At 37.3% G+C, this 22,873-nt stretch overlaps 1 protein-coding gene across 6 annotated transcripts; it reads left to right on the top strand.

Annotated features, from left to right (window-relative positions):
* Window positions 1–258: 258 nt before the first annotated feature.
* Window positions 259–22,491, top strand: LOC131156489 (uncharacterized). 6 transcript variants are annotated; one of them, XM_058110211.1, is made up of 16 exons: window positions 259–584; window positions 2,806–2,866; window positions 2,967–3,394; window positions 3,480–3,546; window positions 3,615–4,021; window positions 4,095–4,161; window positions 4,254–4,573; window positions 4,662–4,725; window positions 4,802–5,112; window positions 5,289–5,697; window positions 5,793–5,893; window positions 6,050–6,096; window positions 7,594–7,789; window positions 20,333–20,477; window positions 21,976–22,091; window positions 22,193–22,491. In XM_058110211.1, the coding sequence occupies exons 2-16, from the start codon at window positions 2,815–2,817 to the stop codon at window positions 22,343–22,345; spliced, it is 2,883 nt and encodes a 960-aa protein (XP_057966194.1). In that variant the 5' UTR covers window positions 259–584; window positions 2,806–2,814; the 3' UTR covers window positions 22,346–22,491. The 6 variants fall into 6 exon arrangements, with proteins under 6 accessions (XP_057966194.1, XP_057966191.1, XP_057966195.1 ...); XM_058110208.1 differs by having other exon boundaries at window positions 269–584; window positions 2,806–2,872; XM_058110212.1 differs by having other exon boundaries at window positions 269–584; window positions 2,806–2,872; window positions 5,793–5,879; window positions 6,048–6,096.
* Window positions 22,492–22,873: the final 382 nt, after the last annotated feature.

Raw genomic sequence — 22,873 nt, forward strand, 5'->3', positions numbered from 1 at the left:
TCTGTTCCCTTCGTAGGTCGGGTCAGGTTTATCCGGCGGATATCTGCCAACCCGCTTACATTAGTAACTTAGGAAAGCCCAACAGGCTACAGCCAAAGTCCAAAGACTCCAAACCCAGCCAGCCTAGTGAGCCCACAGCGCAAGTTCCCACTGCCGCACGGCCCACACACCCCAATCGGCCCCTCCCACTCCAATCCCAGGCCAACCGGCCCAACCCTAAATCCCTAATCACCTAATGCCCGCAGCCCAATTCAATTCGAGCCCTAGCTGCTTGCTGCCCTATTCGATTCTTCTTCATTTGAGCGTGACGAACGTCTCTGCTCAGAGAGCCAACACGAGAGGAGAGAGTGACTGAGTGAGAGGCCCTTCATTCTGGCCTTCTTCTTCGACCCTTCGAAGCCCTCTGGCCTTCGTGTGTTGGTCTTCCACACTGCGAACCAGCAGGAGCCCTTCGCGAGTTCGGTTCCTTCGTCAGGAGCTTCGCGAGTTCATCGTGGACATTTTCAAACCAGAAGGAGCTCCTCGCAAGCTCGTCTTTGAGCGTTTGTGAGTTCGTGAGTTCCTTTGCGTCGAAGTTCGAATTTGTAAGTATTCTTCTTCTTCTTCTACAAATCTGCTTTTTGCTTTCCATGTTCATCAGTTTTTTAGTATGTTTAGCAGCATTGTTTGCGATTTTCACTTTTTGTTTTAACCATAATGATGGGGAGCTTGAGGAACTCTCTCATGTGGTTCTTGGATTCTTCTTGTTATTACCATTGTGGGGATTTTAGGATTGGTGTTTGGATAATTATGGTGTTTGCTCTTGTAAATGATTCTGTATTCACCTGAACACATCTTACCATTTTTTTCATCTTGCCAATAAATTGTGGAGAGCTAAAGTTCCTTCAAAGTAAAGGTGTTGTGTAGATCACCATTCTTAATAGGGTTAACACCAATGATTTGTTGTAGCCTTGCAGGTTGAGAGACCTTATTAGGCTTTATGTTCAGATGTTTGTGTCATGTGTAGCTATGGTAATAAGGAATGTGCTCATTTATTCTCAGTCCTGTGGCTTGGTGTCTTTGGAACAAGATTTTTGGCCTGTTGGGAAGTGTTATGGGTGCCCTTATTCTTTGGAGGATTTCTTGGTGGTTGAATTTAGAGATTTTGGAAGGCGTGGAATTCTACTTTCATTGTTATTTTGGTTATTTGGTGCCCATATTTTTTGAGATCATGGGTCTTCTATGGATTTGATTTGGGACTGGATGCTCAATAAAGATGTTTTGGCATTACTGGTGTTGCTGAGAGTCACCACGATCGATTAGCTCAAACCTAGTTTGGGCGTTCTTCTTGTATTAGCATTTTCTATTTCTTTTCTTCTCTTAAAAAATTTCACTTTTTACAATATCATGTTTCGTTACATGTTTGTTAAAATGTCCAAGTGGTGATTAGTCTCTATTTTTTTTGTCATCTAACCTCCTGGTCAACTGGAAAACAAAGGCAATTTATTACTAATATTATTCAATATTCTAAATATAAATCCATTTTCTCTTTAAAAATTTAAGCTAGTAATACTATTGGAATTATTTTTTTGTGGCTTTCTCTGCTCTGTTAAATGGAGCCAAAGGTCTTATTTTGAAGAATCCTCAATTTGAAATGTCATCATTTAGGCATTTCCATGGGCATAAAGGCAATGTGCCTTTTGAGTGCAAAATTTTTAAATGGAATTAAAGATCTTATTTTGAAGAATTCACTTGTTGGAACATCATGTTTTCTTGAATGAAGCTTGTTAAAATGCATAAGTGACAAATTATTCTTTAGAATTGGCATTGTTGTGCCTTTTGATTGCGAAATTTTTAGAAATTTCTTGGGACTTATTTATTATGTTTGAGTTTGAGTTTGAGTTTCTATTTTGAGTTGGATTGGGACTAATTTATTATGTTTTATTGTTTACATTTTTACTTGCATGAATCAGGAGTTGCTAATTAGTATAAATGATTGAATGATTGATATAGTTACTAAAAAAAAATTAATACACAAACTAATCGCAAGTTACCGTATACAACTTAAATTATTATGACAAAAAATAAATTATTAATAAAATTATATTTGAGAATGACGGATTATCCGCCCATCCGCTATGAATTATCCGACCCGAAACCGCTTAATCCGCCACTTAAACGAGTCGAATATGGATTATGATTTTTTCACCCAATAATCCGCCTTATCCGCCACGGATAAATCCGACCCGATCCGCTTTGCCAGGTCTAACTACCATTCCCCCCCCCCCCCAAATTTTTTTTAAGCTTTTGTCATCTCTCTTGTTTTGCTTTCTCTTATAGATGGAAAGGCCTAGATGAGTCTCAAAAGTTTTTTTTACATACATATTTACATTTTTCCCCTCTTCTCTCAACATAGGTAGAGGGCCCCATGCAAACCCCATTATTTTTTTAATCATTTCCAATTTTTTAAATTTTCTCTCTCATTTGTCAAAAATGGGCCCTACTAAATTTAAAAAAAATTATTTATTAAATTCTCCCTCCCTCCCTCTCTCTCTCTCTCTCTACCTTGATTGATCCCATTAATTTTTTTACTATTTTTAAATATCTTTTATTTTCTTATTGGACAAAATAATTAAAAAAAACCCAACATGAATAAATTTCACTAAATAATTTTTTTGAAAAATGATCATAACTCAACAACTTCTCATTACTTTCGTTTTCAATACTTTTACATTATAATTCTCTCTCTTTTCGCCCATGGTATTCCAATATTGCATCTACATGTTTTGTTAATTTTATTGCCAATCAAATTTGATTGATTTTTAGGCAGATTCTATGGGGTTTGATTTGGGCCTTTTTGATGATATGGTTCCTGAGCCAGCCAGAGGTATTGGTAATTAATGCTTTCTCAACAATTTCAATTTGTTTTATATGCTGCTCTTTTCTTTCTTATGTTTTGGTGGTTGACATTAAACAATCTATTTAAGCTGGGGCTTCTGAAAAGTTTCAACCAAAGGTCAACCCAAAGGCTGGACAGGAAACATCTGCATTAGCTGCTCCTATCCTCCCGAATGCTATCAAGGAACAAACAGAGGTACTAACCTCCGCTGGTGTAGATACGACACAACCTGTTTGGCATGCTGCTGCTGCAGATAACACACTGAATAGTCCAGATAATTTTTCAATGTGTACGTCTGAGATTCTTGAGACCAAAGAGCTGTTGAAAAAAGACGAAAGCTCGTTTCCAGGATGCCCTTCCTCTGATGATAACGGAAATGCTGTATTACTGGATCCTGCATCGCAGCTTAATGCAGTTAGAGAGGAAACAAACTCCACTGAAGCTTTGCCTTTAGAGGTTTCAGTGTCTGATGGCTATGAATTTGGGAACTCAAGTTTCCAAAAATCAGGAAGAGTGGTAAGATTTATATCACTTAGTTCTGCATTGGCCAAACGTACATGTTTCATGAGCTTTTTTACCCAGGGGATACTGTTGGTTGTAGGCAGATTCCACTGGGTTTGATTTGGATCATTTTGATGAGTTTTCTCCAATGCCTGCAACAAACAATCGTAAGTAATGCTTCGCACCTCGTCAATTTGCTGCTTGAAGGAGTGATCTATGTTTATTTCTCTTCCAGCTCGTGCTCGTGGCAAGTTTAAACCCAAGCCTCAGCCTGGGAGGAAGACAGATGCATCTGTTGCTTCCACACTCCCTCATGGTATGACAGGAAAGCATGTTACGCCGGCCTCAACTAGCTCAGACACCATGCAGGCAAATCAGACTGTTGATGTTATAAATCATAGATTGACTGATCCCGTTAACTTGTCTTCAGCTACCTTGGATAGTCTTGGAAATAAAGGCTCATTGGAAAACAATGAGGGTGCGGTTAGAGGAATTTTACTCTCTGATAAAAATAGAAGCTCTGGGCTTGTCAACTCCTCGTCTCAATCTCTTTCGACCAGAGTGGATGTAGGTTCCACCGATTCTCTGCATTTGGATGTGGCAATGTCTGATGGTAGTGGTGTCGGAAAATCAACGGGAGAGGTAAAGATACAGGCATTCTCTTTCCTTCTGCATTATTTAATTCATATGGTTCTTAAATTCTATTACCCCACAGAATGCGGACATATTTTTGGGATTGGAATGCCTGGATGGTTTTATGTCTCAGTCTACAACAGCAATGGGTGAGCAAGGAAGAAATTCGACTTTTAGTTTGTTGGAATATTTTATTGGCCAATATTCCTTGGAATGAGTAGTTCATTTGCTATTTTGGCAGTGAGCACTGCAAAAAAGCTCCAACCTAAGGTTGATGATATGCAGCCAGGCAATGAGTTCCCAACATCCGTTCTTGTTAATGCCAAGACAGACAGTTCTTTTCCTTTTTCAGAGATCCCAGCTCTTGCTGCTTCCAATGCTGCACATGCAGAGAGAGAACCTTTTGTTCCTGTTCATTCTTCAGTCAACTTATCATCCTTCATGGTGTCTGATGCTGCAGCAGCTGACACTTATCCCAACCCTTCTGTAATCCAAGATCCAGTAGCCTGCAGGGAGACTAACAGAGTGATTCAGGTTGATAATGGAAGGTTGGAAACAGAGGTAAAGACTTAATGATCTAATGGTTATGATGTTTTTTGAAATGTGTATTTTATTGATTTAATATTGCTAGAACTTTGGTTTGCTGCAGGCAGTGGTGGCCTTTCCTTGCTTGGATACCTTAGATATTATTTCTGAGTCCACCATTACATCTGGTATGTACAAAGATTTGGGCCCAATGCATTATTTTTCCTTGTATTGAGTAGTTTCTTAATTTTGTGCTAATTTCAGAACAGCGTACTCTCAAATTCCTGCCCAAGCCGAAGGGACATTGTGAAAAGGGGAAGCCCCTCACAGCCATCATCCCTCATCCTGATGCAGTTGAGTATGTGTCATGTCCGCAGGATCCCCAGTTGGTTCCTCTTAATGCTGTGAATGTTGTTGGGGGCACAGCTTCTGCCTTCCCCCCTGATGATGTTCTTGATTTCCCATCCATGAGGTTTGATGACTCTATCCCTATGGATCCCATGTCTGAACTCCTTGTTGATGAAGAACCAACAGACCTTGGGGAGACTCCTGACGCTGCCAATCCTGAAAACAATGTGCGTTCAGCTACTGTTTCAAAAGTCAATGGAAATATATAATGATATGAATGTCTTTGGTTTGTTATGCAATCTTTATTTCACATAAATAAGACATTGCCTTTCAATAATTTTAAATCAGTTTTACCCTGTCTATATTGTTATTATCTTTATAAATTTTTTTTTGGGATTCTCAGAGTACTAAGAAAAGGAAAAGAAAATCGCCTAGAGTGGCAGATCTTTCTGGGAAGCCTCTAGCGACTGGCAGTGAGGAGAATGGAGTTGGTGAATTATCAATGCGGTTGAGAAAGCGGGTAGCTGCACATACTCTTGTCGATGAGCCTGATGATGATACTCATGATAGTGGTGCCTTCCCTGGTGAACTTTCTCATGGTTTTTTAGGGAATGAAGAAGATTATAATGATGATGAGTATAGAGTGGAAATTACATCCCCAAAGAGACAAGCTCAAGGAAAGTCAGAGAAAGTGGTGGGTGAGAATGAAAAACCAGTTCGAAAGCGTAAGCAAGCGACGGAAGTACTGGGTCAGTCGGCTAAACAACCTCCTAAAAAGTTTTCTCATACTACTAGACGAAACAAAAGGCGCGGTAACAACACTTTGTGTGTTACAATTTCCTTTTCACCTTTTTTGTGACAATGATTTCTTGTTAATGTGTCTTCTCCTCCTTGTATATGATGATAGTGGACAAGGTTTTGCTTGAAACCCCAGAGGATGAGCTTGACCGTCAAAATATACGTCTCAAGGATCTAATTCTGCTTGCTGAATACAAGGAACGGTTAGCGGTACACGTCATGGGTTTCTCTTCTCTCTCTTTTTTTTGTCACTTTTATCTAATCAAAATAAAATCATTTGGCTTTTTCGTCTTAGCATAAGGTTTAGTTTCTGATTTTTATTATGTCATTGCTGATTTTGTTTCATGTTTCCACATTTTTATGCAGAATAAAGAGGCAACATCATTGAAAACCCCTTTAACAACCAATCAAAGGTAATGGCCTTTTAAACAGAAACCAATATTCTTAATTGCTTGATGCATGCTATCTGCCTTTTAATTTTGAAATCGGGTGCAATGGTTTGATGAAATGCGAAGCACAAAGTTCAAAATTTTTTGCTCACTTGAAAAATAAAACGAAGGAAGAAGATATTCATGCACGGAAAAGCTCAGAGCAAAGGTTCTTATGTTTGTGTATTTAATTTTTATTTTGGGGGGGCAGAGGGGAAGCTATTGGTTTGTGTTCAGAGAATCAGAAGAAGTTATTTGTTTTACACCTGCATGTTGCTTGCATTTCCTATATTTTTCAACTTAATACAAAAAATATAACTCTGTTTAACCTCAAGCGAATGTTATTTGTGGCGAGGAGTCTGAGTTACAGTAGTTACTAGACATGTTGCAAGTTGCAACTGAAGGTAATGTGTTGCAAATATTGCAATTATGTAGCTAGGATTTTGAAAGTTACTGTAGTTTTATGATGCAAATTGTAACTGGAATTAGTGTGATGCAACTATTGCAATTTGTTTGCTCACAGAAGGAATATCCTTGGTCAAGAAATTAATTTTTTTTCTTTCAGTTAAAGTAAAAAGTTGGTGAGTGAATAAAAATAATATACAATACTTTCTCAAAATAAATTGCAAATTTTAGCGCTATGTTAAATGCAAGGATCTTCAATTAGTGGTGTATTATTCTGATTATCCCCTTAAAAGAGCTTTCTTGAGCATATTGAAATGCATTTATTGAGAGCGGTACTGTGATATATATATATATGGAAATTTATAACTTTTTTTGCCTTATTAAAATGCATTTGTTGGAGTGATGCCGTAATATATATGGAACTTTGTAATTTATTTTGCCACTATTAGGTGTTTTATGGGCACAAGTGTATCATTGAATAATTTTGCCAACATGGTGAAAATTTTGTCCACTCAAGCAGTCTTGATGATACTATAAGGTGGGAGATGTGTATCTCTAGTTTTGATTCTATTGATTTGGTGTAATGATATTTTAGGGCTGCAATTACATTCTGGTTTAACATGTTTGCTTGTTAAAAAATCCATCTGCTTCCACCTTCTAATGATTGCAACATGTGTTAATTTGTGATTTGTCTCTAGGGTTCATGTGTTGCATGTGATGAACATGCTTTTGTTCATTGTAGACTTGCCTTTTGGGGCAGGGAAGATTGTTTTAGGGAATTTTTTAGGAAAGATGTTCAAAAAGTTCGTGTTTAACTTGATGATTGGCTTTTGATTGACCCCAAGTTTGACACTTGCCCATTTTTTAATAAACATTTATTGCTATTGTTTGTGTCACAATTGCTTATTCTGAGTGCCTGTTTCAAATACGAGCATCAGTCATATATAGTCCATTTATTATCATTTTTAATGCCTATTGTTTGTGTCACAATTGCTTATTCTGTGTGCCTGTTTCAAATACGAGTATCAGTCATATATAGTCCATTTATTATCATTTTTAATGCCTTTTGCTGTGTAGTTCTGAGAGCTATTTTCCTGAGGACGCTCCTTATAATGAGGAGGATAGCGTTGCTTCAGAGCAAGACAGAGGCTCTCTTGACGGTGAAGAAGGCGATAGGGTTCAAGAGGATAACTCTCTATTAAATTACCAATCTTATATGGATAAAGTGCCTAGTGCAAGATGGTCAAAGCAGGAGACAGAGTTGTTTTACGAGGTATATTCAACATTAATTTCACATTTATGTACTTGATTTTAGAGATGTTGTCTCACTCATTAATAATTAATACTAAATATGGTTGGAATGCTGTGGTGAACATAGGATTTTTGTTAATGTAAATTTTTGTTTTGCTTGCCATTTGTACTTGACGTCTTTTTCAGAAGGCATTCTTGGCTTAAAAAATGTGTAGCGAACTTCCCGAAAGCCATGTTGTTTTTTTCAGTATTATGTTTATGTACTTCTAGGTATTATTTAATGCTTCAAATATGCACAAATTTGCAATTATTCCTTGCTTTTGGATCCTTAGTAGTATTATTTTCCCATTCTATTTCCAACAATAGTTTAATGGTTCTTAATTAATGCTTCAATCCTTCTTAATTGCATCTTGCAACATTATATTTATCTAGTCTCTTCCGGCTTGACCCTAACATGATAGTCATGTTTGAAAGTTGTTCTCATGTAGCTAAGCATTGTTGTGTTGTCCATACTATGACGGCTTCTTAATCCACATTGCATGAACGTCCACTACTTGTTTGAGTTTAATTGCCTCTGAACAAAGGCTGTACTCTTAATGTTCTAAACCATGCTTGTTTGCTAAACCTCTTAATCTGAGCTGAATTACCTCCGACTGAGCCAGTTACCTTCCTGTTGATTCAACGAGAAGTCCATTCAAAGGCTCTGTTGTACATTTTTGTCCACAAAAACAAATGTAAATTCACAATGCTATGGCACACTAATCCTCATCTCCCAAACCCTATCTACACACATATTTAGTGGTTAGTTACTAAAATGTTAAAATAAATTTTGTATTCAGATTTAAAGTTTGCTCAAGTCATATATTTAGAATTTGGTCCACAAAAATTCAGAACTGCGTTTGCATTCGGTATTCAATGCCTAATTCTCAATCTTATCAAATGCCCCCTAGTCATGCCCTCGCTTTGGCTGTTGCCTCATTTTTATGAGCTTTCAGTTTTTAGGCAATGATCACGTTGGTTGTATGTGGTATCTAAACTGGGAAGGTAGAGCATTATTTTTGTTGTTTGTTGCCTTGTCATTGTGAAGGTGTTGTATTGTGAGCTCTGTGCATGAAATTTTGGTGATCTTAGATGGTTTATTTATACATAGTGCTAGTGTTGGTTGACTGCTGATTGCTCTTAAAATATCTTATTTCAATTTGTCATTGATGTGGAATACAAAAAAAGAAAGGCAGCCTAGTGCACAAAGCTTCGGTGTATGTGGGGTCCGGGGAAGGGGTGGGCCACAATTGGTCTATTGTACGCAGCCTTACCTTGCATTTTTGCAAGAGGCTGTTTCCATGCCCTGAACCTGTGACCTGAGTCACACAGCAATAACTTTACTGTTGCGCTTAAGCTCCCTTTCATTGATGTGGAATACAATCTGATGAAATTTTCAGTAAAACAAATTAGATGGCTGGTTTCCTTTCTTTGGTCTTAATTGCTTGTGGTTTTCAACGCACATTTGATACCCCCATTGACAACTTTAGTATTGCTTTAAAAAATTCTCAACTTGGTAGGTGCCACAGGGTCTAAATTTCCCATGAATTCCACCCCACTGCGATGGCACTAAGTCCCACTTGGTTAAGCCAATAGCCCACAATCAAACCTTCGTGTAGCACGTACACTCTTCCCACCATATGGTCATGTACCACATGACCTTAGAGCATTTGACATATAACCTAGTTAACCTTCTAGCAGCATAACCAAAATGAGCTGTAGCGATGTTATCAAAGACTCTGGCCCCAACCATGTCCATCTTTTACTATGTTGAACATCTACTCAAGCATCTCAACTACTATGTGCTCCCTCTTTAGCAACTTAGTACGGAACCATGTAAATCCTAGGAGAGAGCCTATATCTTGGCACATGACTTAATAGAACGACGTGCCTTGGCAATGTCAAGTTATCAAGGGGCTAACAAACCACCCCACCGGAATACTCAAGCATCCTCTTGGGGAAATTGTCTAGATAATTCCCTATTTGTTTTTAAAACTTCTATAGACTCATATCTCTTCGCTACTTGCATCTGCCTTGGGCAATCCTTTCTACTTCACTATGTAGTGGGTTCTTCAGTTCTTCTTACTCTTACGTTCAAGTCTGTGATCCAGGATTGGATTTTTGCAACATCCTCGTCAAACTATTTTTTGATCATTTGCGGGGCTCTCTTTGCTTGTCTTCTACTTTCATTTAGGATATCTACATAGAAAAGCTTTAAAAAACTAACATTGAAAGTCAGGTCATGTATGCCTTTCTGCCTATCTAATGTCCCTTATGAACTATTTTATTGTTGATCTTCATTTAAGGAACTCTGACATTCTTCTGTCCATGCCCATTTCTTGTAATGGAGCAATGCTCTTTGAATACCCCTGAATGAATTTCTGATAGTAGTTGGCCATCCCAAGGAATGAATGCAGTTTGACAACCCTTGAGGGTGCAGGCCAACCTTGATCTTCTTCCATCCATTTTGACATGTCTTTGCTCCCCCAATGTCCCAAGAGCATTTTTCTTTTGCAACATACAATTGATTCTCCCACAATTTGGTGAACACCTTTCTCAAGTGCCGCTTGTGATCCTCCAAGAAATCACTGTAAATGACAATGTCATCTAGACACATAACCACAAAATGGTCAATATTCACGGAGTACATCATTCGCTAAATTACATATAGGAGCAAAAGTAAAACTGAATGGCATTACCAAGAATTCATATGAGCTATATCCGGTCACACATGTTGTCGTTAACTCATCCCCTTCTGCAATTTGCACGTGCCAATACTCAGACAGCAGGTCCAGTTTTGTGAAATAGAAGGCCTTGGAGAGTCAATCAAACAGCAACTCCAAGTTTAGAATAGGGTACTTGTTATGGTGATTTTGTTCAACGCTTGATGACGTACTCACATCTGCACAAAACCAGCTCGTTTCTTTTGAAACAGCAGTGGAGGGGCTTTGAAGGTTGGATGAGTTGCACCTCGGGGTGGGTGAGACTTCAGGAGTTCTTTAGGCATAACATCAGAGAACTCTCCTAGAAGGTTTGCAACAATATCAGGAACTTCCACTTCCATCAATTGATCTGGCTTAATTTCCACAAAAGTAGCCAAGGATGTGGACTCCCCTTTCCTTAATCTAGCATTCACTTGTATGGCTGATATATTACCAACCCTACACAGCTTGTTCATCTAAGATCAAGGTGGGGCATCAACATCACTTTTGCCTTTTCAAGTAACTTCATTCGTAGAATGACATTGAAGTCATCCAAGGGTAAATGTCAGGCTACATTGCCCTTCCCATGAACTCATGGTTAGAACAACAATAGTCATTCCCTAAATAGGCCTTGCTTTCAAATTCACAATCTTTATTCAACTTGAATTCTGTAAAGTTTGAGACCATAGTTCACCACTTCCTTATCTGCAAGGAAATTATAAGTGGTCCCCGAATCCACCATTGCATCTATATCAATCCAGTTGAGCTTCAACAGCACGTACATAAGGCCCTTTTGAGATAGGGGCTTCACAGCTGTGAGTCTTCAACAATTATAACGAATTAAGATATGACGGTCCTCAGCATCCAAGTCACCATCCTCTGAATTTGAGGCTGCCAAAGTGTTAATTTTCTCTAGTTTAGACAATCGTGAGCTCAATGAGGGCCATTCCTGATGAAGCAACCAGAATTTTTGGAACTTTGAAGTTTACTTTCCCATTTCTCGATTACTCCCGTCTGCCTTAGAGCCACTTTCCTTTTTCTTCCCCTTCTTTTCTTGGCCTTACTTTTGTCTCGTCTTTCTTTGGCTTGGATTTGTACCCATAGTAGTTAGAGGCGCGAGGCGAGCCGAGGCGAAGGCGCGCGCCTCACGAAGGTGAGGCGCACAATTATTAAAATGGTGTAAAATGTCTATTTGGGGTAATTTATATATGAACATATGAATATCTAGTAATATTAGAATTTAAAATGCCAAAACATTCAATAACAAAATTGGAAATTTAATAAAATTGCCAAGACGAAGCCCAAAAGCATCAACAATTCAACATAGTTCAACATCAAAAGAAAAGAGTACAATAAAAGATTTCGAAGTATAAAATCTAAAAATCCTCCTCAATCATCACTCATCATCAACTAAGTGGGCGAAGATATCATCATCTTCCTCTTCATCATCAGAACTGTTTTCTCCAACATCTTTTTCCTCCTCCGTCTCCTCTGCACTATCCACTTGGATTTCATCCTCATCTACAAGTTCCAACATTGTGGTCCTACCCCTAGCACTGGTTGCACTACTAGATGAAGTTCTTCCTTTTCCTTTAGACGATGATGGCATATTTGTACTTATTCTTGATCTAGTGTGATGTGGGGGGTTATTTAGTCCAGCAGCTCTAGCAACAGAATCCCAAGTCAAATTATCATCTTCAAACACAAGTTCATCATCCTCATCAGAATCGCCGTCCATCCTACCAATCAACCACTCATTACTATCATCAATGTCCTTTAGGAGGATGGATCAATGGTGTCACGTTTGTCGTATCGACGCCTCAGAGTTCGATTATATTTCACAAATACCTAATCATTCAAGCGTTGCTGGGATAGCTTATTTCTCCTTTTGCTATGAAGCTGCAAAAAGTTTAAAGTAATATGGTTAATAATGATTCTAAAAAGCAGTAGAATGGTAGTTCTTGTTCTTTTAATAATTAATCCATGATATACTAATGACTTACATGTTGGAATATGCTCCAATTTCTTTCGCAGCCGGTAGCACTACACGCAAGGCTAAGAATTTTCACAGCAAACTTTTGCAAGTTTGGAGTTGTTGATCCATATGCCATCCGCCATTGCGCTGTTATAAAATAAATTTTAAATGAATACCTACTAGGTAAATAGCAAAAATAATTTTCAAAAAGAAAGAGGTAGTACAAATGCCACTTTACCTGGTGCTTTTGTCTTCCTTTGTCTCACTGCCAAACTAATTCCAAAGACACTGCTAGCGGCATTGTATTTTTCCAACTCATTTGAAACTTTATCTTGCATTTCAATAGTTGGCAGTAACCTTGCAATACATTTGTACAAACCTGTCATAATTTCTTTCAATACTAGTTGCTCTTTTGCCAGCTGCCTCCTTTGCCCATTTAGTAGTATTCCAATCTTCAGAAGTAAACATCTTCCTCAAGTTGTTCTTTTGAAGGTGGATTGAACGAAGGGTGATGAAGGTAGTTGCAAATCTTGTAACTGCAGGTTTTAGTAATTCATCCCCTCCAGTGAATTGTCTCATTAAGTTAACAACACCAACACTGTTATAGATATAACCATTCAAAAAAATTGCCCTTTTCAAAGTTGCATGAATTGAAGGCATCTTCCCAATATCCTCCAAAATTAAATCAATGCAATGAGCAGCACACGGTGTCCAATATAAATGTGCCCTCTTTGCTTCCAACCATCTCCTTGTTTAATAATCAAGGAATGAACTCATTAAAATATTAAAATAAATAATATATACACTATAGAAAGTAGTTCTAGAAATAAGTTCTTACCTGCTGCAACATAGTTTGATGCATTGTGACTCGTTCTGAGTTATGCTTCCAAGTGCAGAAGTGTCAAGTTGTATCAAGGATGAGTCCAAGATCGTATTCCACAGGGACCACTGAGTATCAAAGTATTTATGTAAGTTTAGTGAAATCCTGTTGCTGTCAAATGTAGGTTGAAAATATTTTTGATCTTTTTCGATTTTGAAAACAATAAACAAAGTGAGAGAAGCTTGGGTAAACTATCAAAATGAAACTGAAATTTTATCAATTTTCCAAAAATGTAAATCTAATAACGCAACCAAAACTAAACAAATTTTACCAAACACTCGGGTTACGGGTCAACGTCTGCTTGCTTCCATCGTTTACTAATTCCCTAGGCCTTACTCCTCTTCTTGTTAATCCAATCAAGGCATTAATAAGATGAAATTCTATTACTAAACTCGAGTAAATTTGCCACATCCAAACGGAAGAAAATATAAACTCTCATTAAGCATCAACCGAATGTCGTGTAAATTAGTTGATGAAAATCCTAGATTAAATCAAGGTTTTGATGTGCCTAATGTCAACAACAAAACAAGAAGCAAGAGCTAGCGATTTATCAACGATCCCTTCAATTTTCGGTTTTAACTAAATAAAAGTTTAACAATGATATCATAGGATAACTAATAAACCATGGAATGCAAACGACATCGACCCACAACCCAAGTTACCGAACTTAGCCACTCATGCTTGCAATAAAAAAACAAGTATGGAAATCCTAGTCTGCTTAAGGAAATACCTAAACACGCATTAGTAAAGATGGCAACTACAAATAAGGAATTAAAACATGCAATGGAAACTCAATCAAACTCACACACGCACTAAAAAAACGGAACTTTAACACAATCCAATAACTCAAATCAAAATGCAACACATAAAAAAAGGAACGATGGTAGAAAGTAAAAATATGAACTTTGATAAAACTGGTCCTAACTAAACCGAACTTCGAAAAAAAATTAAATCTCGGGAAGAAAAAAAAACTAATTTAAATATGAAACCAAGCATAATTAAATATAAACTTCCAACTAAATCTACCCATAAAATAAAATACAAAAGACAAAAATAATTAAACAATCAACTATTGCAAAGATAAAATATTCAAAATCCAAGCTTTTTTAAATACCTTCAGTAAATAGAAAAAAACATACTATCCTGTATCAATATTAAAAGAGAAAAGATAAAAGAGAGAGAGAGAGAGAGAGAGAACATAGGAGAATTGCAGCAGGGGCCATGGCTGGAGGTACTCTGCTGATGTGCTTCTGCTGTGTGGAGGCTCCTGCACAGAGGTCTGGAAGGCTTTGCTGCTGCTAGTTGGTTGTCCTCGGTTGAAGCTGGAGCAAAGGAAGAGTGCTGGCCTGCTGTGGCGTGAAGGTCTGCTGTGTTGGAGGAGTTGCTGCAAGCTGCGAGTATTGTTGCTGTGCCGTGAGGGTCTGCTGTGTTGCTGGTGTTGCAGCTATGCTGTGCGTGGGTGCTGTGCTGAAGGAGGACTGGAACAAAGGGCAAGGAAGAGGATAGGGAAAGGCAGAGCTAAGGAAGAACAGGGGAAGAAGGAAAGGAAAACAGAGAAGGAACAAAGCAGAAAAAAAACAAACTAAAGAAGAAGAAGAAGAAGAAGAAGAAGAAGAGGGAAGAAGAGGAGAATGGGGAGCCCCGGGGGCTGCCTATGCAGGAAGAGAAAGAGAAGGGTTAAATAGGATAGGGGGGAAAGCCCTAGACCCGGATAGGAGACCCGACCTAGCAACTTGACCTAATTGGAGTTGACCCGAATTGCTATACTTTTTTCATTCTCTATTCATCGCAAATCTGACTCTTCTGGAGCCCGTATCTCACAAAACTCAAAACACGAAAGTTGTAGATAATCCTTTCCTCTTTCTCCAGAAATTTGAATCGTCTTAATCGGAGTTTGGACGGAAAAGTTATACACAAAATACGAACAGGTGTCAGTTTTGGTTCTCGGGAATTTTTCTGCGACAAAAAATTACCAAAACTTCATAAATAGTGCAATAAAGTTCAAGAATGATGATTTTGGCACTTTATTAAAATGTTGGACAATTTTGGACATTTAATTAAAAATATAAACCATAAAGCCCGGGTTAAACGTCCAATTACGTAGTTTTGATGGGTAATCACATTGTCAGTTACTACTTGAATTACATTTGATTTTCCAATTTCCTCTACCATCTTATCAAGTAATTTGTTCATTCTATCTGTATTTTTGACAAGATTAGAAGCATTAGTAGACTTGATGAATACTGATCCCCTTGGAGAGTTCACTAAGAAGTTTATTATGTCCTTATTAGCAACCGAATCTCTCCAACCATCAAACATAATTGAGTAGCCATATTTTATCCATTCCTCCTTATAAACCTTTAACAACTCTTTCATTCGACTAACTTCCTCCTTTAGGTAAGGAACTCTCACTTCATGATAGTTAAGTGGCTTTATTCCAGGACCATATTATTCAATCGATTCAAGTGCCACTGCAAAGCTGCTCTGACGTACAACATTAAATGGTATTCCAGCATCATACATCCACCTAGCGAAATCTCCTATTGCCTTTTTTCTTAGTTCTTTTTTGCACGCCTCATTTATTGATGTTTGCTTCATCTTCCCTTCCTAGCTTGAACCGCTTTTTTTGGATCGGGAGTAAAAAACAAGTCTATAGGCCCCTTCTGTTTTGGTTTCCTCAAGTTGGATTGGTATGATCTTTTACTTCCATCACCAGTAAGTACTCCCTTGCCACGAGTGTCAATTTCTTGAACTTCATCTTCTTCATCTTCACCGTAATGATCTATATCATCAAAGTCGGGCAATAGCTCATTTTCCTCCTTTTCCATATCTTTCTTCAACATATACTCTTTAATCTTCTCACGTACATGAGCAGGGCACTTAGAGCATTCTTTCACATTTTGAAATCCTCTGACAATGTTTTGTTTTGCCCGAAATATTCCTCCCTTTGTGACTTTACCACAAAAATTGCAAGTCAAATTATTTCTATTTTTTTGATCCTCCAAATGTGCATACTTCCATGCGGGATCTTTCTTTGCCGAGGCCTCACATCCAGAACTAGAATCCATTTAAGATTTTAGACTTGGTATCCCGTATCCTAAGTGGAAAAACAATGCATCATATATTTCAGGCAAATTAGGCAATAACTCATTTTGTATTAGTAGCTAATAGCCTAATCCAGACAATAACCCATTTAAAATTTAGGACTTATATAATGCATTTCCAAACAAATTAAAAAACAGTAGCTAAATTTTAATAAAAAGAATGAATATTATGTATTAGTTATAATTTATAAACTTACATTAATTAAACTAAATATTACAAATTAAAAAATAGTAGCTAAATTTCAGTAAAAAGAATAAATATTATGTATTAGTTATAATTTATAAGCTTACATTAATTAAACTAAATATTTAATTTACAAGCTTACATATAAAGAAGAAGAAGAAGAAGAAGAAGAAGAAGACTTTACAAAGGTTTGAAGGCTCAAAGACGATCTTGCAGCTGGCTCGAAATGTCGAAGACGATGTGACGAACTTACGTCGTGTTCGAAGGCAGGCAGACGAACTCACGGCTACTTCGAAGGTAGGTAGACGAACTCATGAGGGCTTTAGCTGGTTTGAAACGAAGTCGCGCAGGGTTGTGCTTCTTCAAAATGTCGAAGACGAACTCACGATCCTCATTCGAAGCTCGAATACGAAGTCGTGAAGGCTTGCGGTTGGTTCAAAGGCTCGCAAACGAACTCACTAAGGGCTTCGAAGGGTCGAAAGGGGCTAGGGCTATGTTAGTTCGAGTTGAATGAGGGATACGGGTCTAGCTTGGGCTATTTCTCTCCTTTAAATGACTAAAGGCGCGCCTCATTGCGCCTGGCGCCCCATTGCGCCTCGTCTTGCCTAGGGTCGCCTCTTGTAGGTCGCCTCGCCCCACCTGGTATGAGGCGCAAGCCTCTTCGCCTCATTGCGCCTTGCGCTGCTTTTAACTACTATGTTTTTACCTCTTGATCTTTGTTGATTTTAAAACCAATTAATTTGTTTTGTCGCAGCTATGGTTGCATGGAGATCTTACACAGCTTTGTCTCTGTCTTTGTAGTTCAATTTGTGCCCACAGTTGTAAACTTGACAAGAAGTTCAACAACTTGCTTTCCTCCGACATATATATATTTTTGTCTAGCATCGAGGAACTGAACTCCTTTAACATAGTCAGGAATCATGTTTGTTTGCTTCAATTGTTTCAATGTCTCCCATATCTCAATATGAGGCCTTCCAGGATTAACATCGTCCTCTGTTCGAGTGTGCCACGATAACTTAGCTTTGCTTGACAATTACATTGAAGTGTTGGCAACCCTTTCATTCTCTGCTCTGTATCTCACAAGAAATTCTCCTTTGCACTTGGATTCTTTCCAAACTTTGAAGTACTTTTGTTCTAGAACTCAAATTTTATGTGAGATTTTGCCCCCACCAGAACCTGAAGAGATGGCCCTCTTCACAAGGGTAATCTCTCCATCCTTAGAACCAAGGTCTTAAATTTCGATTTTGACTCAAATTTTGTATGAAAATTTCAACGGAAATTTTGATTTCAATTTGAAACAATAATGAAAATTAGTAGTAAAGCATTGAGTTCTTTGTGAAACTTTAGAAATGGTTAACATACAATAACATAAGTTTTAGGACTAATATAGTGCAAGTTAAATACATCTATGTTGTGTATGAGGTGGAAAAGTTGTAATATAGTATGTGTAACAAACATATTTGTAAAAATAATATACATTAAACACATTCAGTTAGTATAAATGAAATTCAAAATCATTTAAATAAAATTTATTATACAAATAATGATAATTTAGACATGAATGGTTAAATAAAATGTTGCTGTAAGTTTATGTTTTCATATAATTTCAAAAACACTTGTAATAATCTTTTGCTTCGATAAAAATAAATAAAATAAATTAAGAGAGAAATTTCACTCACTCCTAAATCTCTCATTTGAATTCCGAGGAAATTTCATTGTATAGTTAAAACTTTGACAAGTTTCGCTAAAATATCAAGATTTCGATAAATTTCGGATGATGTTAAGATTTTGACATAAATTATGCAAGACGGAAATCGACTGTCATTTCGATTTCGAGGGTGATGGAAACCAGATATTTTGAAGGAAATTTCTACAATTTAGTGGAAATTTAAGACCATGCTCAGAACTAAGCCTGCCATTTATAATTTGTCCGAGGGTTGTCATATTGCTCTCTGAGGATATCTTCGTTTTTGTAGCAACTTTGAAGTCAACGTGCCTTTGCTGCAACTCAACCAATTCCTTGGTTAATTGTTCATGATTGCATTGCCAATGGAATCACGTCATTGATCTGTGGAAAACCAAGAAAGTTTTCCAATTGATTCTATCCCACCAACCCGTGCTAGCCATCAACAAGCAGGGTCTAAATTTCTCTCAAATTCTTACCCACTGTGATGGCCCCAAGACCCACTTGGTTCAGCCGATATCCTACTATCAATTTCATTGGTTTGTTATCCTGCAAGTATAGGTTCAGTATAGCATGCACACAAGCTGATTAATTTATAGGAGCAACACCTCCAAACATTAATCTTTTATTAAAGGCAGGGTAATACACTCAATAACATGCAGGAGCATTCATACATGTATTCTCTATTGTTTCAGGCATGCAACATGTTAGTTTAAAGTTTACACCCCCTACCGTCAAGGGTTTGCAGTTGAGAACCCTAACTGCATAGGTTGTCCTGGATGCAACATGACACCTGGCCACTAACCAATTTTGTCTTCATTTGCATGGCCAGAATGTTGCCACATGTTAGAAACCCACAAAATTACCTTCGGAGTTTAAGACAAGACATGCAAGTCAGCCATTACAAGTAATTGTCAAGTAACCGTCCTGTCTCCACATATCAAACAATCTGCCAATGTCATTGACACTATGGCGTGTGGCTCAAATTTGTTTTTTTTTTTTTTTGCACAATTTTTCCTGAATCATGACACTTTCCCCCGCATGAGCACGTATCGTATGAAATTAGAGCATTTGACATGCATTCAGCTGAACCATATGGCAATTTAATCGAAACCAATCACTGTAGCAATGATGTCGAATTACAGGCCATCTCTTGATGATGCCTTGGTATATGGCTTAATGGAACCAAATGCCCTTGGCAAGGTTAAATGATCAAGGTGCTGACAGTAGTAGTGTTGCATGCTGAAGCTTCTAGTTCCATGACACTATATCAAGCTCACTTAGCACCCTTGTGACAACAGCTGTGTGTTCGCTCTTCACTGTTCACATTTGTGGATCTGAAACCAGAAAATCTTTGAAATTTATATGTTTCCAAGAAGGCAATGTCTAACTTCTTAAAGTTCAGTAGATTCGACTTGTAATAGGTGTTTATGGTAACTATCGTTTTTTTATTTGTTTTTAGGATTTCCAGTGACCGGGGGGGGGGGGGGGGGTATAATGGTGGTTTGTGCAGTTGGCTGATTTATAGGTGGATTCTGTGTGTCCCTAGGATTTTAGAGATCCTACAATAATCTATATTGTGGGGAAATGGGGATTACAGCAATACCATATACAAATGAAGTTTCTCTCTCTCTCTCTCCAACCTGAAAGTTTGGAGTGCTGCATGTAAAAGAAGATTCATTTAAACCCTAAGATCAATAACAATTACTAGCTAATTACTAGATCGACAATGCTGCGTGTGTTTGGACAGCAGAGTATCATGTGTGGAACTTAAATCAGACGTTGGCGTGGTTCTACTACTTGGTATTCACATGTACTATGCAAGAATGCAAAGAGATCATAAGCATAAATTCTGAAAGCTTTTTTGTTGACTTTAGGTGATGGTGTATTTTCATTTTAATAATTTCAGTACTTATCTCCCTGACAAAGTTTTTTTTTTTTTTTTCTCACCTTGATTATTTATTCTTCCAACTTATATCTGTTCAATGTTTGTTCAGGCTGTTCGGCAGTTTGGTGCAGATATATCAATGATACAACAACTTTTTCCCAATCGGACACGCAGGCAAGTTAAATTGAAATACAAGAAGGAAGAGCGTCAACACCCTTCTAGACTGGATGATGCTTTAAGAAATCGTACCAAGGGTAAAAGTCGCACCATTTTAGTTATCCTTCCACCTCGCCCCCCCCACGCCCCCACTCTTTTTTTTTTTTTCCCTGGCAGAAGAAGGGCAACTTTAATAGACACAAACCTATAAAACAAATTTGGGTCGTATTGAAACTTTTCAAACTTTTGCTTTTGTATTCTGAATTGCTATTGCTTTTTCCATACAAGAGTGGAAATTTTCTAAAATCTTTCGTGGAAGACTATCTTACCATTTACCATGAAGGATAGAGGCCAATTAAGTGATATGCCCCTGGATAATTCTACTGAAAATGATTTGGATTTGATGATGTTTGATCAATTCATTAAATCATTTTCTTTGAATGGTGTAGAACATTTTAAGAAATTTACAAAACAGTTATTAAAAAAATGTCAAAGAAGATGCAAATGAAATGGTTAAGCCTACAACCTAGGATACTCAAAGTGGTAGTGGGGATGGGAGAGCAGCCATCTTGAAAATACGATATGTGCTTCAGAGCATCTCCCAAGTCTCTGATTATTATATTATAAAATTTTATCGAGTTATATTTGTAGAATTACTCATTTAAGCATAAGAAAAATGTCATTGATGGAAAAAAAATGCTATGAGGTTGAATGAATGGTGAGGAAAATAAAATCCATCCGGGTGTCACACTGTCAATGTTCAAGCACCTTTCCAATTCCTTTGAAAAAAACAATCTTGTCACCGTGGATTCAAGATTTGAATGCATGAAACTGCAGAAGTATTCTGTTGGTATGTGTACAGATCATGCACACATGAATCCTTGGGAATGCCCTACAGATTATGCATCCTAACCTTAGGAAATAATGGTACTTTTTATATAATTTTTTAGATTACCACTTTACCTAAAAGTTTAAACTATTAGGTTATGGGCCAACAATGTATATCAACTTTAACACTCCCCCGCATATGGAGAGATTTGACACACAATAAATAACACTCATGATAGGTAATGAAATAAACGCAGGCAGCAAGACTAAAATCCAGGACCTTTTGGTAACTAACTCTGATATGATGTTAGATTACCATTTTACTTAAAAGTTTAAGCTGTTAGGTTGTGGGTCAACATTGTATATCAAGCTTTAACACAATTCTATCTGATAGATGGAACCCTTTAGACAGTGGACAATTTATCCTTTCTCTAATGCATACTCAGTGTGATGAGTATTATAACTCATAAACTGCAGAGAAGATGGTAGGTTGGAGCTGGGGTGTATGTCGTCTCAGCCCTGCTACCCACAAGTTTACTGTTCTTTTCCTCTAAAAGTAGGATGGAAAATATTGTTTCACCATTTGTAAATTCGTAGTTCGGCTTGTGCTTTCATTGAATTCTTCTGTCCTTAGTAGCATGTAAAGTATGTAGCCAAAGAGGTGAATATGAGCAGAGTTGATTGTTTCTGTTTCAACTGGAAGCTTCTTTAGGCAATTTATGGGGAGTCTCCTGCTTGGAAACTTTAATTTTATTAACTCTCTTGCAGATCATTCCCATTTCCAACAAGTGATTGTGCGGTTACAGCAAGTTGCTGCACAGGAGAAATTGAACTCTGATAGAGATGACCCAATTGACATGACAAATGAGGAGGAGGTGCCGAAGGTGATTCCAAAGCTAATGCCTATCCTTATCCATTATTCTGTCCGTCTAAAGAATTATTTTGCTGCTGTAGTTGACTGATTCTTAATTCTGCCTGTGTACAGTACACAGCAAAGCCTGAGCAGAAAGAGGAGAAAGGAGAACCAGCAAAAGAGGAGGAAGCAGCAGATGATGATGAGGTTCCTGATAATGTAAATTCACATGACAGTGATGATGACTTTTATAGATGGAGTCAATATAAAAGTGATGTAGAATAATTACATTTAACAAAAACGCAACTCTACTGTCTTTTTACTATTATTTAATAGTGATATAGGAAAATTTTGTTATCTAATTTCTACTTTTTTTGTGAATGAAACCTTAATTATTCTGCAATAAAGAATGATGAATTTTTCTGGACTCACTATTTAGCTTACCTTCAATTTGCAGAATGTCTGTCAAATAAAGTGGTCATAATAAATTAGCTTGACAATTTACACGCATAAAAAAAGTGTGATCATAAATCAAACAGTTATGCGAAATTTTTATGAATTCAAAATAGGTAGATAAACTTTTAAACTTCATTATGGAAATGTTCATTTTATATTTTATGTCAGATGGAACAGCAAAAATATTTTTAAGTTCCATAAATCGTTGTATTTCTATGTAATCTTTTATTACATTCTCACATTGTGTTTTGGAATATAAATCTTGAAGTATAATTTTATAGAACTTTTCATCTAAATTGAATAAAATTTCAATCTAAGACCTCCAAGTTTATGCTTTTTGTATTTATTTTATATTTA

Source organism: Malania oleifera, chromosome 5 (genome assembly GCF_029873635.1).
Source record: "Malania oleifera isolate guangnan ecotype guangnan chromosome 5, ASM2987363v1, whole genome shotgun sequence".
Taxonomy (NCBI): Eukaryota; Viridiplantae; Streptophyta; class Magnoliopsida; order Santalales; family Ximeniaceae; genus Malania; species Malania oleifera.